Consider the following 18,747-nt stretch of genomic DNA (forward strand, 5'->3'; position numbering starts at 1 on the left):
CTCACGGGGTGAGGTGAAAAGGACAAATTCCATCCAGCTGGTATGCTGGTATCTCTACTGTGAGATTGTCACAGCTCTTAATGGAGTCAGTAAATGTCGAGTCTGCGGGGGGGAGGGCAGGGTGTACACTTTTTCTTTGAAGGGTTTCCTCTATTTGTGTATTTCAATCTTGTTTTTTTGCAGCTTCCATCTTGAATTTATTCTAGAAGAATAGAGTTAAATTCTTCCAACTTCTTACCTCCACCAAGGAGGTTACATTTTCATTTTTGATTGTTTTTCTTCTTGTTTGTTTGTAAAATATATCAATAAATAAACACAATTCAGTTTAAATTCAACTTTACAGGTGTTCCATGAAATTATTTTGATTAAATAATGCCATCCTAGATTAGTGCAAGTTTAAAACCAGTATATAGCCCGTTGTGATATGAAATGATATGAAATCCCTTGGTTATTGGTTGGGAACAGTAAAGTCAAAGTGAACCAGGTCTGTATTTGAAGTACATGAGTAAAAAAAAGGCTTGGTGGCATTTTAATTTTTTTGTGAGCAATGGGGACTGACAAAAACAACAACTTTTCCTAAGTTATTGAGCCCACCATGACAGCGGAATTGACGCAACCGTAGACATCGAGGTGAATCCATATCAATGCAGATAAAGCAAGCGACAAGGTAACGAGCTGATATTTTCATTATTATTTATCAGGATATCATCTAAAATCATATCATCGTCATCGCATACTGAGGACGAGTTCCATGTGAACCCACCTGGGGGTGTAATTATCCCGGATTATTATCACGCGATGTACAAGGAGGATGAAAGTTTGGGCATCTAGCGACTCATCCCAGATGTCTTCATCTGAATCAAATTCTGACAGAGATATTCGACTGGTTATAATGTCCTGCTTTGGTTTACTGTCAATGGGATTTTCCATTTTATGTTAGCATTGAGCTAGCTGCCATTCGTTACTGTTGGACTGTGTGGAGTTAATAACAGCTCTAGTTTATATTAATATGTCTTGTATTTACTAATGTATAAGGATCAGGGCCTGATATCCTGTTTTTGTATGTTTTATTTCAGTTTCACAGATCTTCTCAGTAAAATGACTTGTCTATCACTTTTGATATTGTTTACTTTTCGTGAGTGCCATGATCTCGTAATAATCTGGTCAAAAAAACATTTATATAATATTTTGAGTAGCTCCAGACATTAATTTACTATCCACTAAACCTTTGGAATTCAGAATAAATACTATGGGTTGTCCGAAAATAATCTTACCTTCAAATCTTTTTTGGAAATCGTCCATGGTAAGTTTTTCGTAATGATGAATAACATATACTGTATGTCACTTAAAATAGAGTTTACTTTCTCTTTAATTTCCGTGATTACAAGAGAAGTCAAACCTACCTTCCTCAAAACCTGGTGGAAGGTTGGAGGCTGGGCCAGAAAGACAAATATTAAGTCTTGATGCAGATTTTAAGAAAACAGGATTTGCTGCTGTACGCTGTGGAACGGCTGAAACGCAAAGTTAAAAAGAGACAAAATAAAAGATTTAAACATACAGACCAAAACGTATCTCCATATAACTGATGCTAATATTACTCTGTGTCTGCTGATGTCACAATCAATAAATATGTGCTAACAGGAGCAAAATCAGATCAATACTTGATTCCATATTGATTAAACAGGGTGTGTATCTGAAACCTATTTATTGTTGTGGCAATTACAACAAACATATAATGGAATAACATCAGTGTTATTATTTAGGCAAGAATCTATATCCAGAATGTTCCTGAACACCACGACAGTGTACAGAATGTAATGCTAACCTTACAATAAAGGGAGGTTAGGGTTAGAGTCTTTATATATATTATACAGTAATATACTAGTACAATAGTATAGTATAAATTGTGTGTACAGGGAAGGATTAAACCCACTATCAGACAATCAAACTGATGAGCAGCGCTAACAGAAGTGGGGAAAAGAGAGACTCCTCTTGGTTGGCGCCATAACTTGATCACCTACAAACAAGCAAACAGACAAACATCACAAGCTGTATACGATCACCTCAACCAGTCTCTGTTCTAATGCAGGATTTATCATCTGTAGCAACAAGCAAAACCATTATACCCCCCCCCCCCCAAGTTAGAACTTAAATCTGCTTCTTGCAGATGGAGCTACTGTATAAGTGTCCATATTAGGGCAGAAATCCAGCTGAGGTAGAAAGGATGCACACACACACACACACACACACACACACACACACACACACACACACACACACACACACACACACACACACATTCTCTCTCTCTCAGCAGTGGTACCTGCTCAAACATCCTCCTCCCTCCCTCTGGACCAGAGCAACTGTAAACGCATCCTCAGGGAACTCTCTCTCTCTCTCTCTCTCTCTCTCCCTCTCTCTCTCTCTCTCTCTCTCTCTCACGGACGCGCGCACACGAGTGCACGCGCACGCGCGCACGCGCACAGTTATAGGAAGATCCCGGCCGAGACGCGTCCAGTGATCAGGGGAGCGCGCACGGACCGGCTCGTTAACTTATCCTCCTCCTCTCTCCCCCCCCATCCATCATTCACACCGGACTACCGCGTCGGGAGGCGCCCCCCCAGCCCCTCACACGGCACCAGGCTGATCGTCATCGTCGCTTTACTTCGCAGATTGCGGATTTCTGATCGCTTCCAGCGGTGCGGATTTGCGCGCCTCGCCTCCCTGAGATCATCCAAGTCTGCGCTAAAGTCTGCTGCTGTCCGTGGCATAGCCGGAGAGAATCCCGTGTCCGTGGGTCGTTCCAGCTGTTTTCTCTGCCCCCACTTCGGTGTGACTACACCGGTCAGACTTGGAGAGAGCAACAGCCTCCAGAGGCGCGTCAGTGAGGTAAGAGACGCGTCTGGACCGACCCTGAGGTGAGAACGCGTCTGTAATAACCTCACCTCCAACTCAGACATTATGAACAGACAGGCCCACACCATGCAAAACAATTTAGACACCATCAGCTGTTCATTCTAGGTGTGTTTCACAAAGTGCACCAACCCTGGGTGGAGGATTCCACACTGGCCGCCTCCAGCCTCCATCCACCCAGCCTAATACTGGGCTAAACCGAACCCACGAATATTACATAAAACTTTCTCCTCTGCTTCATCCTCCTCTTCTAGCTCTCTCTTCTTGTCCTCCTCTGCTCCCTTCTGACTCTAGATCGGTAGGGAATGGGATGTCTTCTCCCTCCTCCACCTCTGAGTTCAGTATTAAAGGAGAATGAGAGAGGAGACATGAGTTAAAGCCCTGGGTTTGACCAGGCTTCTTAATGGATGTCAAATAAACCACTTAAATATTCCAATATGTAATAATATCTATAAATGCTGATGAAACATGGCTGTGATGCTTGTAGTTTGTTGTGCGTCTATTAGTCTTTTCTGTCATTCTCATGCAGTCACTGTCTGGTTGGTTGTCTCTGGAGTTTTTATTTATTGCAGTATTTTTTGCATCAGTTAACACTTTGTCTTTGTGTCTGTTTGCAGTCATTTCACTCGTCTTTGTTTTGCATCATCAACTGAATTGTGTCTGTGTTGTCATGTATAGTTGTCTAGTTTTCCTTCATAATCATTTGGTGTCTCTTTATTTTTTATGGTTGTATTTTGGTGCTTTTGCATTTTTTTTTTTGCACTTGTGTTGCCTCTGCTCACCTTTGTAACCTGTCATTTTTAATCATTTTACTGCCATTTTTGTGCTTTTCTGTAGTCGCCTTATGTCGTTCTGTACATATTTTTGTCGTCATGTCGTGTTTTCGTAAATTTTGCATCATTTTGTGATCAGTTTGCTTTTTTTTTTATCAACCTCTGACATCTTTTTGTGCTCATCGATTGATTGTATAACAGGAAATGTGTCCTGCCGTATACTGCAGATAGAGTTTCCAGATGGTTTGTTCAGCAATCCATCCCTCTGGCCCCGCCCTTGTCTCCTCCTAGTTCTCCCTGTGGCCCCACCCACAGAATTGTTAGTAATAATCACACCTCCATTAGTGAATATGGCCTAAATGTGACACAGAGTCGTTCCACCCAGACCAGTTGGGCCCTATTGAACCCGGGTGATTGATGGAACACCTCTGACTAATGGCTGTGATGGTGTGACGGTCGGTCGCTGGACTGGCCCCCCAGTAACACCAGAGTTCATTGAAGTGCCAAACGGGTCGGCTGGCTGCGAAAGCCCAAACATAATTTCTCAGCGCCTGGCATTTATTATCCTCAGCAGCATCTCCTCAATTTAACAGCAAGGAGCCTTTTCTGTGCTCTCAGCTGGTCAGGAGAGATCTGCCTGTTCTTTCTATTTTTAGTCTCTATTTACAATGCAGCAGCTATAGAGGCAAGATGAATCTCTCACTCTGGTTCCTTTCATCTGTCGCGTTTCTCTCCTTCTGGATTAGCCTCTTCTTTGTTTCTTGCCTCACCTGTTTCACTTGGACTTCTTCCATTCACCTTCGGCGAGCTCGTACTGTACGTCTCCCACAGTGGAGCCGGAGGGAACCGTTCAGGCATTAACCATTAGCAGCAGCTCACCTCAGACCGCCACCTGCTCCGCTGACGCGCCCACAGACAGTTCACTGCTGGTTGGGGACGTGAAAGTGATGGAGACGGGGTTAGAGGTTAATCTCTGGATGCTTTTGACCCAAATCACCATGCGACCTACATACCATCCCCTAAAACAAACACCCCACAGACCTCATCACACACGCACCAAACATATCCTTAAAATGCAGCCCCCACACTAATACACAATAGCTTTTTGGAAGCAGGTTGCACTTTGTCTGACAACTCATCCACTCAGCCCAGTAAGTTATTCATTACTTTTAATTGTGACTGGATTTAGCATAAATTTACTGAACTGCAGAAGAGATTTGATCAACTGTTACTGGCGCGTTCTTCATCTTTCTGGGGCTTGAGGACAGACTTGAGGCAAACAAATCCAGATCAACTGAGATTGATCGATGATCAATCAATCAATCAATCAATCAATCAAATTTGATTTATATAGCGCCAAATCAAAACAGAAGTTACCTGATGGCACTTTCCTTCTAGAGCTGTCTGAACCAGTCTCTGTCTGGTTGCAGAAGCCCAACAGATTCACCCCTGCCTTCACCACTGACCTCACCCTAACACCACACACAGGTGCTCCCAGCTCAACCAGCATCTATTTCACACAAGAAGTCCCTGGAATGGGAGCAGGAAACAAAGTCATGCTGTTCTCCATTAGGTGGTTTACCTCTTGGACAAGACTGAAATATCTCCACAATCACTGGATATGTTGCCCGAAAAATTTTGCATAACAGTTCATGAAGTTAAATAATTATTGGCGTCATATTTGATAGATAGATAGATAGATAGATAGATAGATAGATACTTTATTAATCCCGGAGGAAATTGCTTATATACTTTTCCACCTAAGAATGAATCTAACACAAAGCAGCAAACTCAGAGCTGTGGATGTAGTTGTTGGTACACGAGGATGGAGAGTTTTCAAGGATTTACTTGATCTACTGTCACTCCTTCATTGTTTCTGCACATTTGTCGTGCCTTCCTTGAGTTATGCCCCCAACATTACAGATCTGTTTCAGCAGAGGCCTTCTGCTGCACAGTGCTGTTCTCCTGTTTATTCTAAATGCATTAATATTAATATATTTTAAGTAAAGTAATATTCCAAGTAAAGCTCACATGCTAAGAAGTAGTTGAAGTATATCAGATAAACTGTTTTCAAGGTAGGCGAATTAAAGGTAGGGAAAGACAGTCCAACGCTACACTCAGTGCTCCAATGCAGAGACGTACTTCTTGTTAACCTTGCTGCAACGCTAAATTATTGTCTTTCCACACTGAATCTATGCAAAAGCACATGGATAAAGAACACATCAACAGGGAAGCTGAGTTTCTTCAAGCCACAGCCAATGCATATGCTTAAAATGCTTAATACATACTGCAAAGCCTTTGGGTCTTCTCGTGATGGCAGATTGAAACTTGTTTATACCTCTTCAGGCCAACACGGAATCCTGTAAGGAAGCCATGTGACAGTAAGCAGACAAGGCTTGATGAGGCCGGTTTATAACAAATGACATCATAAATTTGCCAGAATGTTTTCATTATTTAGACAATCGCCTTTAAATGTGACTGCTGGTTTTGGCTAACTTAGTTTTTTGAGGATTTATCACCAACAAACTTTTGCGGACGTGACTAACTCCTGGATGTTACCACGAAGAGAAAGAGAGATTGCTAATACATGGAGTAATATATGAACTGTTTTGTGAAAATGAAACAAAGAGCACTTAGGAACTAGACATCTGTGGAGGACAGCAGGAGACAGACAGAAAACAGACATCACTGAACGATGAATGGAAGCAAGGGAGAATTCTGGGAAACCCGCTTCCAGCCAACATGATTGTTCCAAACCTCTCAGTGTTAGATTTCAATAAGCTATATGGCAGCATTTCTGTCATTTAGATTATTAGGAAAATATTCCCATTGCGTGCCTAAAGCATAAAGCCTGGTTTTAATTAGCTTTTACTGTACATGAAGAAGATTCATGAGTGGATATTGAGCAAATAACAGGCAGACTCATTTGAGAAGCCGAGTGGGACAAGGTAAATGATGGACAGATAAGAGAGAACATACTTAGATGACAAATATGTGGAGTAAATTACAGGCTTTATAAAGCATGCAAACAGCAGCCAGCTGCACTAGATTGGGTTACAATATTTGCTCATGACATGCAGAATAAACCGAACAGATGCCAAAGCTGCATCTTACTCTGTATGAACAATCTATTTGGTTAACATGGGCGTAGAAAGGCAGGCGGCAGAGCATCCCGGAGCTTCCTCCTCCTTGCACCCCCCCCCCATTGGAACGAAGGGAAGACAAAAAAAAGAGAGGGAGTTTCAAACCATTCATTGATTGGATCAGACACAGATTCCTTCTTGTTTACCACAGAGACTCAAGAAGCAGTTCAGGGAAGACAGGGTGGTGGGTCAGATTCCATCAGGACCACCATCACAAACATACACGCAAACCAAGGACACTACATATATGTAAATATGAAACATGTGGAAAGATTTGATCAAATCTTCATGAAAATCTGAAAAGATAAATAATTTCCCTCAAGGGACTAATAAATTTGATTTAATCTTAATGTTTAATCTTAAAACCTATCGATTCATTTGTGTACTTGACAGAAAGAGCAAAAATGTTTTGGGATGTTGAAAAAATTGGGGGGAAAAATTTACTATAGTCACTCCAAAATTGCTACCCCAAATCAATACCGACAGACAGAAATCCTGTCGGGTATCGTTTTGCACAATCCGGCTAACAGAAACAAAAATTAACACGTGTGAAAACAGTAACAAATGAAGTTACTGGAATATTCTGCTTTTTATGTGTCTCTAAAAACTATGAGGAAAACACAATGTCTGGTCTTCTAAATGGATTTCGTCCTGTCCCTCACAATGTCCACACGGAAAGTAAAAAGTTACCTTTATGGTTATTTTAATAATTTCTAGGCATTTCTTCCCTCACATTTAACAATTTTGTTGCATATAACCCTACATGGTACTCACGTCATGGGACGTAAACCTTTAGCTGATGTCAAAATGTTGCAATTTGTTCAGCGCCTTCAACAAGATATTTTGACACTACTTTCTGAAATAAGAAACCAAACTCTATGAGTTTGTGTTAAGATTTAGTAAAAAAACCCCAACAGAACCTTATTCAAAGTCCCATTGCATTTTGTAGCTAAGCTAAAAGTCTATTATGTTCGGTGTTACAGAATGAAATGATGACTGCAGAGTCAATAAGACCGGCAGACCAACCAACTATTAGCTTTATTAGCTGAAAATGCCATCTCCAATGCTAATTTTTAGACCTCAAATCAATGATGTTTTCTTTATCACACTGAAAGACTGGGCTATAATTACATAAGCTCATGTTAAATTGATATCTGTTCCTAAGGTCGTTTCAAACCACGGTACATCTGTCTTTCAGACAAATAGCGACAGAGACTGAAGCAGAGTAAAAGGTTGAGACCAGACAAATTGGAGGAAAGATGAAAAAGGCAGCAAGAAAACAGAGACACTAGCGGAAAGGAGGAGACAGGAGAGGAGGCAGAGGCTGGGAAACAGATGGATAGAGCACACAAAGAAGAGGGAAAGTGGGGAAAGAAGAGAGGGCAGTGAAGGAGATGGTGGGTGAAAGAGTAGAAAGAGGAAAGCATTCAATCCTCCTGCCGTCTGGAGGATGCTGCTGAAACCTGATCCCGGCCCGGAACTGGCCATCTCCGCCTCTCTGTATCAGACTAATAACGCTGACACCGGTTTAAACGCCATCCAGTTGACCATCCAGCTACAAACTTTTCTTTATCTCTCCCTTTTGTATCTTTATTATGAAACTAAACCCACCGGTGATCGCCTTCAAGCAGCGGGATCGATCTTCTCATAACCCCGAGCGGGAAGAGAATAAGTGTATCTCAGAGATGTGCAACTTTTCATTGAACAGGCAGATTTTACACTGTAGTCCATGTATGGATTGAATTAATGATGACAGCGAGGACGTGCAGATTAATTAATGCATGTCTTACCACCCCTGTTGATCGTTTTATCACCCCGTAGCTCCGTGTTTCTGACTGCCTCGTCAAATCGAGACAAAACTGATTCTGGCTGTGTTTTGTATACACCATTAGCACCCTGAGTATTTGTTGAAGTAGGTGTTGAATTCAGAGCTGCTATTTCCTGCCTCACATTGCCCCCACACTCACTAAACTGTCATAAAGGACAATTGCATAATATCAAGTGTTATGCAAAAAAAACACACAAAAAAAACCCCCATTGTTGTTTCTGTGCTGAAACACCTCAGTGAGATCGATTCGAGTGCAGACGAGACGAACGCTCACCTAAATCCTCAAATGACTCCCACACACACATGCACACACACAGACACACACACACACATGCATGCTCGTGCACACACATGCACACACACACATGCACACGCACCCTTGAGGGTACATGAACAGACGTACACACACTAGAGGGAAAGTGTAGTGTCGGGGGGGTAGAGTGGACTCAGAGCGTGGGAGTGGAGAGAAAGAGAGGGAGGAATGGAAAAAGGAAAAGACGCAGTGGAAGAAAACACAGACTGGTGCTGCAGAGCGCTGACCTGTGGCACGTTTGGCTTTTCCAGCTGTAGTATCCTGAGCGTTCAGACATACCGACCACTACACAGACATCTCACAAAAGCTGTTGAAGCATATCAGGATAGAAGATTTTTGTACATTGTGCACATTGCAAATGAACCATAAATGTGTGTGAACCTCAAAGGGTTAAATCAGTTCTTCTAATATACTGTCAGTATAGTTAAAAACTGTTGGCCGTCATGTCTTTCACTTGACATTTGAGACTGGAATGAGTCGACTCAGCTCAATGTGTTAGGCAGCTTGAGTTAATAAATGTTTAGCCTACCTTAGCATAAAGACTGTCGACACGGGGGGGGGGGGCAGCTAGCCTCTAAAGCGGCTCCAAAACTCACTGATATTCATAATGTATCTTCCAGAGTCTTCTGTCCATTGAGGGTATACACGACACGGAATTCACCATTTGTGTGGTCACCTTTTGCCTTCTTGCCTGCTGCAGTTCTCCCTTCTTTGTTTACGTCGTTTGTCGACGATGCTGCTTCTACCTGCCGTAATCGTCATCATCATCATCATCATCATCATCATCATCATCATCATCATCATCATCATCATCATCATCATCATCATCATCATCATCATCATCATCATCATCATCATCTTGTCCTTGGTGGGCAATCTGTCTTCCCATCATGTTAGCCCCAATTTTAAGATGTTTCTTGATACTCTCCAACCACTTGCAGGCAGCTGTGCAGACACCCCCACCGAGGTCCTGGGTGAGCTTCAGGTCCTGTTCCTGTAACTTTTGTTGTTGAGGTACAACATGGGATGTTGTACTGATGAACAATTTGATTTCCTGTTCGACTGTCAGTCACGGTTTTCCCTCCCTACCGCTGTCAGCTTTGTTTTAGCCGTGGTCCAAATACACTGTCTTTCTCCAGTAAATGTCTAACTGTTGCTTGGAGGAGTTCCACTACTCCCACTACACCTGTTTACTATTTCATGCTGAACAAGAAAAGCGCTTGTAACTGGCTGCCTGTTGTCACTTTGGATGAGTAGGTGTCTCATACAGGAAGTGATAATGGAGAGTGAAACGGGACGGTGAAAAGCGATCTTTGAGAGAGGTGTGTTGTCCTGTAAATGCGGTCACTGGGCTAGCTTTACTGGTCTTTAGTGTGTCTTTTATTTGGCCATTAATATATTGAGAAACAGGCAGCGAGGAACCAAATGACAAATATGGTGATGGGAGGAGGAGAAGGTGGTGATAATGTAGTCAATGTACACGAAAGCCAGTAAAGCAAAGGTACAGAGGTCATGTAATGCATCATGACATGCGGATGGATAGTTTTGTCTGTTTCTTTGGGATCATAACTATAACCATATTGACGCTGACTCTATCTGGCCGATCTACCACTCTCTCTCTGTCTCTCTTTCTCTTACCCTGTCCTTATCTTCCTTTTATTTCTTTTCCACCCAACCGGTCAAGGCAGATGGCCGCCCAAAAGAGTCTGGGTCCTGCCCAGAGTTTCTTCCTCAATGAGGAAGTTTTCCCCGCCACTGTCGCTTATGCTTGCTCTGGGAGGTTCAGGGGATTTTCCCATCTGTTAGAACGCTTTGAAATGTCTGTTGCCAAGATTAAGCACTATATAAATAAAACTTGATTGATTGATTGATTGATTGATTGATTGACTGATTGATTGATTGATTGATTGATTGATTGATTGATTGATTGATAGACATCCGTCATGTCTTGCTTGAATTGTAGCCCCAAACATTTCTCCTTGCGTGTTTTCAGGTCCGTCCGGATGTTATGAACCCAGAGAAGGACGTACGTGTCTTTAACATAGAGAATGAATGGGTAGGGCATTGCTCTGAGGTGGAGTAGGACGGCATTCACATCACTGAGGGAAGGCTCGCGTTGGGACACTGCTGTAAATAGGATGGGGGAGGGGGAGCAAATAGGAAGAATTGGGACATGTTGTCCTTTCTCTTCTTTTTGGACATAAAAGAAAAAGAGATGTTCTCTTTTCTCTTCCTCCAGGTACGGAATATAAAAGTATACACTCATAAATCTAGATATGGAAGGAACAAATTACAATACTCAATTTTGTCATCAAAATTTGTATCTGTTCAAAAATGATGAAAGCAGTTTCCTTGGGCTTAAACGTGTAGCCCCCGAGGGTACAATGACATCCTGGCAGCTGACGGTGTCCTGTCGTGTTAAGTGGGTCTGCCAGTTCTGGCAGCACTGGTTTGTGCTGAATTTAACAGCCCCTATTTGCCCTCCCTGTTAGTGGAATCACTAAGGAGTTATAAATCAGACGGGCTTTGTCGTGTTCTTGCTGCAGGGCACGGTTGCATTGAATGTGTCTGCCGTTTATTCAACAGCGCCCTGTACTGAATACATATAAATGTGGCCTTCCTGCTGTGCACAGGTAGAGAAGCCCTACATCGAGCTGCAACCATGGATGAGATGGACCTGCCCCAGATGAAGAAGGAGGTGGAGAGCCTCAAGTACCAACTGGCCTTCAAGCGAGAGAAGTCCTCTAAAACAGTGACTGAGTGAGTCGCTCTTAATAGATTCTGATCAGCAGCTCTGAGGGAAAACTAATACTTGATTTATTGGATGAGGCAAAAAAAAGCAAGAGGACGGCAGGACAATTTAAACAAAAGTCATATTTTCTGACAAAAATGTCTGCATGGAAACAAAATGTAGTTCAACGATATCGCGAAGAAGAGTAGGGTGATGCTGATTGAATCGGATTTCCTGCCTCAATCTCTGACTTTTCACCAGGAATTTATAGAAACAGACCAACGACACACAGATTACCTAAAATACAATTCTCATGTCCTCTTGTGAACATTATAAACATTTATCGTGTAGTGTGTACGCAACCATACTACATACCGTAGATACTAAAAGTCCAGTCATTTTACACATTTTGATACAGATATATTATTATACACTTAATCTTTATTCCAAATAATGGTAAATGTAAATTCAAATTGAATTGACTATTAAGAGTGAACGTAATAAACCACAGAGACTCTAAGGACAGTGGTTCTGTACTAGGCTTAGCCGTGTGCTGTTTAAAGACAACCTCCTACCTTTGCAGCACCATCTTTGTAAGCATTAAGGTAAAAGGTTTATAAAATTCAACATACATGCAGCAGTGTAGCATGCTTGTTGCAGAAGGATGTAAACATGTGCTGTTCTCTGTGTCAAACAGTTGTGGATCCCACCTCAATGATATGACTTCATTAACTAATGCTGCCTCAAAGGCTATTGTCGCTGCCTGTGCTGTACACATGAAAGCATTAAGCTGCAGCCGTCATTAACGTCTGTTCAGCTCTCATTCTCTCACTGCGCTGCCGGTAGATTAAAGGACAATCAGCGATGGATAGGGTCGTCCTTTGTCTGATGCTTTTACTTCATCTAGACCATAATAGAATTCAGGGTCAGCGTTTGAAGCCCACATGTGAAGCTCTCGGCAAATTTAGAGTGGCAGTCAAGAGCATGCCAAGGCCAAACAATTACACACATGTCAAGCTTGTCAAGCCCTCCACAATGTTTTGTGGAAATGGAATAATGGTATTTATGTAATTAGGAAAAATGTTGAAAATTAAAGTGGATAAAAATTCCAGGATGTACTCCTTTATCCAGCCTGCACCAAAATTCAATGTTTTTAAACCTGGCTCATGGTCCATCCCTCTGCTGACATCTGTTTGTGTAATCCTGTCAACCAATCAACCAACCAACCAACCAACCAACCAACCAACCAACCAACCAACTAACCAACTGACCAACCAACCAACCAACCAACCCACCACCCAAATAACCAACCAACCAACCAACCAACCAACTAACCAACCAACCAACCAACCAACCAATCCATACACTCTACTATGGCGAGGTGATGACCTGCCCTTCTCTTCCTCTGATTGGCTTGGCGTGATTTCTCACTGGAAGAACTTTGACAGTGTGAATGATGTCATCATTTCACCAAAGCCAATCACAGGAAGATTAAGGTAGGTCATGACCTTACCATAGTAGGACTTGTAAAAAAACAAAAACAAAAAAGAAACAAAAAAGTTTTCCAGATAACTTTCGGAATCTAATCACAAAATGTGACTGAAATAAATCAAAAACTTTGATTAATCCTGCTTACACACAAACAGCATCACATGACCCCCAACTCCCATTAGTATAGGTAAACCTAACCAGAGGTGGACATAGGAATAGCACTAACTAAGAGTTGTTTCTGTAAGTCCTGTTACTTTTTGGGGTAGTGGACTGCCTTTAAAGAGAAGTTACATAACCTCAGAAATATATTAATCCTTTTGAAAACATCCAAAATTCCATTTTCTAAAGAAGAAAAATCTTTGCATGCTTTCAATTAGGAAATTTCACAATAAATCCCCAAAGCCAAAGTCAGATCACTCATCTAATGTCTAATGCATATTGTGCTTGGCTACTTTCCAGTCCCAACACTGACAGAGAGTCCTTCACATCTGTGTTGTTTGATGATCTGACTTTAAAGCTACAATACTGCTTTTATTAAGTAAAATTGTATGAAGTAAACCAAAACGTTCTCTACACGACTAAAAGTAACCCAAAAGCTGCAGTTGTTGAAGTGAATTTAATTAGGTACTTGTGACTTTTGGTCACTCAGAGTCTCCCTGTCTCTTTCCTTGTATGGCCAAACGGACAGAGATTGCATTGTAGTCATAAACTTCCTCTGGAATTTTAAAAATGTCTCTGGCTCTCTCTGTCTTTCCCCAAAGCTTGGTAAAGTGGATAGAAGACGGCGTCCCAGAGGACCCATTCCTGAACCCGGAGCTGATGAAGAACAACCCATGGGTGGAGAAAGGAAAGTGCATCCTCCTCTAGAAAAAGCCACCCACCCTGCTACAACCTTTCAACTATAACCACCCCGACTGACACGCACCTGCAGATGACCCCCAGACCTGACCCTCCTGACCCGGCCTTTGAAGGCCACGGCCTGTCCGGACCTCCAAACCTCTCACCGTGAATGTACAACAGCTGACATTCCCTAAGTTTCCTGACCTCAACAAGAGCAAAGACAACAGGCTACCAGAGACACACATGCGCTATCACTCAAAACTTTGGGGTTTCCCTGACTGCCACACACTCACTGCAAGTTTATTCCTGCCACGGCAACACATCATCAATACTATGATATATGACGATGATGTCCAATACTCTAACTCTATATGGATGTATGATGATATACTTATGCAGCTGCTAGTCAAGACTTTCTCTCATAGCAGTTCTTTTTTTTTTTTTTCTTCCATTCCTGATGAGTTGTAATAAACTGTAGAGTCACATTCTCACTGCCAGACTGACTGCGGGTCTGCCGGGGAGATTCTGTTCCACGTCCACATATAAAATATAGTTTAAATAATTTTAAAAATAAATTAACTTACATGTTGTTTGGCAATGACATTATGACCAAGGACTAGAATTTAGATGCTTGCTGTTTTGTGCCATCTGCACTCTATTCCAATTATATCACATCTGCATTTAATCCATGTGTTATCAGATAAACTTTTATTTACACTTTTCATACTATCGTACAAATTAAATGTCTTCTTCGAATCATAAATATACATATAAACTATATGATACGGTGACTGTAGAGCAGCTTGTAATGATGAGTCAGACATGGAGGCTGGGGGGATATTAAATTCATCAGAAAATATGATTGGACATTTTATTTGAGCCTTTCCCTTTAAGGTTATTCTTCTTTGTTGAGTTCATTAAACATTTATATTTCTATATTATAATATGACTGCATTGCCCCCGGTGGCTCCTGGTGGTACTGCTGTGTTTCATCTGAATCCATAAGCTTTCAGAATACGTGTACAAATATGGGCAAAATGAACAGGCAGGACCGAGGAAAGGCTCCATCTTTAATGTACTTAAAGCTGTCAGCTATCTGGTAAACAAGTGAGATTTGTCCGAGCACTGAAGCAATTACATCAGTAATGGCTGAGCTAGCAAGGTAAAAAAAAACAAACAGCAGAAAAACATGCATGACAAATTCACCATGACAGTGGACCGTCAGAGTGTGACTCCTACAGTTCAATATATTTCACAAAATGTGCAACGCATGGCTACTATATTTATGTTCTTCAGTATCATGAGATCATAAAACGTCACATCGCTGCTCTGCTTGTGCTGTCAGAGCAGAATGAAGCAGTGGTTTGGGAAGGGGAGGAAGGTTCATGGCTCCTTCTCTTCCTTAACTACAGTCCCCAAGGACAACACACACACACTATACATGCAAACAAACCCTGGATACACACCGACACTCTCCACACATGTACAGACAGACCCCTTTAACTTATTAACTTATTGTTCTATACGTAGTTTATTTATTTATTTATTGACGAGCCCTAACTCCCACATTAGTTTTTATTTACCATGTCTACTACATTCCCTCTTCCTCCAGATAGATAAACAAGAAAAAAAGACCACCAAAAAAAAAAAAAAAAAATCATCGACACCTTTGCCAGATCAACTGCCTTGTACACAGTTTCCTTAAAACAAGAATGTAAATATGTGGCGGGGTCACAGCTGACCTCAGAACTAACCAGCTTGTGTGTGCATGTGATGGTCAATGTGTGTGTAGGGCACATTTTGTAGAAAGGCTCTTAACGTTAACTGTTGGGTTCCTTTTGCTGACGTTGCACACACAGGAAAGCCAGAAGACATCAACAAAACATTCACACAGATTGTTTCTGTGATAATGTGTATGAGAGGGAGGAGCGATGAGGATGAGGGATTCTCTTGGAGACCTGGGACAGGGGAGCCTCACATCATCTCAGTGCTGTAACGAGTCTCATTATATTCATTTTCTTCACCATCACCCATTTCTCTGAAATCTACTCTGCTTGGGTGACTGTGGGTCAGTTGTGTGCATCTGCATAAATTTAATTGTCTTTGTTTTTAAAACCGAATTTAAGATATGCTAGTCCATGAGGTGCTAATAAAATGTGTTTTTATCAAGCGTGCTTGTATCTATTTTAGACTGTACTTTTCTTCCTGTATTTATTTTTTAAAATTCAAAACATATTAATGAATTCGAACGAAAACTTGTACCAAGAACGAGGCTGGTGAATGTCCAACAATATGCAGATATGCAACATGATTAATTTACTTGAATCCCCACCGAGAGGCATGCATTCAAGTTCATTCCCTACTTTGATATGATTCCCAGATATAAAGTTTTAAGGGTTTTTTTTTTTTAGCTCTTACGGCGTCACCAGAAACACAGGCGCACCAGCTCCACAAGTACCTGAGAGGATTCCTGAGTCCACCTGTCCCTTGTCTTGTTTTCTGTTCAGCAACTGTAACTTAGCTTGTTTGGTTTGTTTTTTATAAAATCTTAACGTGCATATGTATGTATGTTATTACTCTTAGAACTCTGACAGCATTAATTCTTGTCTAAATAGCTAGCAACATATTCCTTGTAAGAGTGCTTTGGAAAAAAAATATGCATCAAGTCCTAGTGTAAAGATGACAATGAGCAATAAATTAAAGATCATTTTTTATTGAATGTTTTACAAAAGGTTATGTTATTGAATAAAGTAGAGGATTTTTAGACAGCCTGGTTGCTTCAGTTGGCTTGTTTGTGGGGGTTTGTTGTTGTATGTGTTGGTACGTTAGTTTTATTAGGTAGTAGGTTTTGTCTGTAGGTCTGGTGTTGGGCTCCTTGACCTACATAGGCAGTAGTAAGAATGGCGCTGATCTTCTATTACATTAAAAATATCACCACAAGAAATCCTGAATAAAAATCAATTCTTATTAGTAAATTCCACAGCTTAGAGGTGGTGGAGCTGACATGATTATTAATGTCTGTGACGTCTTTAACCACGTTTGTGGCCTATTTGGACATAACTCCTCTGCAGCCAACAGGACGAAAAGATCTCAAAACTCTTTCTTTCAAATGCCCTGCTAAAAAAAAGATCCTTTTACTTTCAGTTTGTCATGAATTGCATTTCATAGGATACACATTTAGTCAGAGAGGTTGCTGTTTTTGTAATATGCTCAGAAAAAAATGGAAATTCATAAATATATAGACACAGATTTTGCTGTGCGTATACAATGGTGTCAGAACTAGACATGCAGTCTTCATGGCATTCACACGGAATGGAGGTTGTGTAAATGAGGCTATAGGGTGTCACAAACTGCACTCTTCCTTTCTGTAGTTTTACCCATAAATCCATAAAGTTTTCTGCTGCCTCTTCCGCTTTTCTTTGCTGGACTTCACTACCATGTTTTCATGCCAGAGAATATGCCTTTCTTTAACTTTATCCACAAGGTTTTCAAATATGCAGGGGAGAAATACATGACAGAGCAAGGTACACAGAAAGAAAGAGAAAGACAGAGACTGAGGAGGCAGACGGTCTTAGAGAAAGTTACACTCAGGGGAAAGACTGAGAGCTCCAATCGCTTCTTCTCCTTCGCCTCCACTGCTTCTTGTAACTCATGAATAATAGAAAACAGGAGTGGCTCTCACTTTTTTCACCCTGTCAGTGTCTCTTGATTTCGGTCCATACTTCCCTTCTCTCTCTTATCAGTTTCTCAAATGTCAAGCCTCTGACCTCTCCTCAACATCAACAGTGCAATGTGAAGACGTTTTAAACCCCAAGAACCAAAAACATGTTACCAGAACATCCTGACGTACAATACAACATGAAACGTTCAACAGATTCTAAATCCTTACCGAACAGGTTCACCAATGAAGGGATGTTTCTTTGAGAAAGAGCAAGGAATGCAAAAGTCAATAGATCATCAATACATATGAAGGGGATTGAATGGAATGTGAGAAAAGGTGGATATAAACTGCAGTACTGCAGTATTACTACCACAACACTACATATTTAAACACTACATATTTATTTAAGTCCAGTAAAACCAAAAATAGCTGCTTCCATAATACACTAAACATATTACATTCAATAGCAAATTATATTACAATGAAGTGAAGTGAAACAATGAAATGAGTTTTAATAATCCCATGTAGGGGAAATTATTTGTAAACTCTAGTGCATTATTTGGTAGTCATACACGTCCTGCATATATATATATATATATATATATATATATATATATATATATATATATATATATATATATATATATATATATATATATATATATATATATATTGTACAGGCCCACAATACACACACACACACACACACACACACACACACACACGCACACACAGGCAGCAGGCTTTGGACCCAGACAGCATCACTGAGCTGATCTCGCTGCACCTGTTAAAAATCTTTTGATGACACAAGTTCAACGATCTTTTTCCCCCCGTTATGTCAGAACGTTTCCTGGTCCTCAAGCGGCCTGGGTTTTGACTTTGTGTCCGTGTCTGCTCTCAGAACCTGGCCGTGGGCGTTAACAGAACTATTGTTTACCTCCGAGTTGAGGTTGGACTTCTTCAGCACATGTACTTCCTGTAGACTTGCTGCGTGGACACATTGAGCTGCAGGTCAGTGTTTAATGCTGGCTGTTCATTGAAACAGGAATGCTAC

General features: G+C 41.2%; 1 protein-coding gene across 2 annotated transcripts; it reads left to right on the plus strand.

Annotated features, from left to right (window-relative positions):
* The first annotated feature begins 2,529 nt into the window (after window positions 1–2,529).
* On the plus strand, window positions 2,530–16,202 carry gng13b (guanine nucleotide binding protein (G protein), gamma 13b). 2 transcript variants are annotated; one of them, XM_068336726.1, is made up of 3 exons: window positions 2,530–2,918; window positions 11,604–11,730; window positions 13,954–16,202. In XM_068336726.1, the coding sequence occupies exons 2-3, from the start codon at window positions 11,633–11,635 to the stop codon at window positions 14,057–14,059; spliced, it is 204 nt and encodes a 67-aa protein (XP_068192827.1). In that variant the 5' UTR covers window positions 2,530–2,918; window positions 11,604–11,632; the 3' UTR covers window positions 14,060–16,202. The 2 variants fall into 2 exon arrangements, with proteins under 2 accessions (XP_068192827.1, XP_068192826.1); XM_068336725.1 differs by having other exon boundaries at window positions 2,530–2,889.
* The last annotated feature ends 2,545 nt before the right edge of the window (window positions 16,203–18,747 follow it).

Source organism: Antennarius striatus, chromosome 16, assembly GCF_040054535.1.
Source record: "Antennarius striatus isolate MH-2024 chromosome 16, ASM4005453v1, whole genome shotgun sequence".
Classification (NCBI taxonomy): domain Eukaryota; kingdom Metazoa; phylum Chordata; class Actinopteri; order Lophiiformes; family Antennariidae; genus Antennarius; species Antennarius striatus.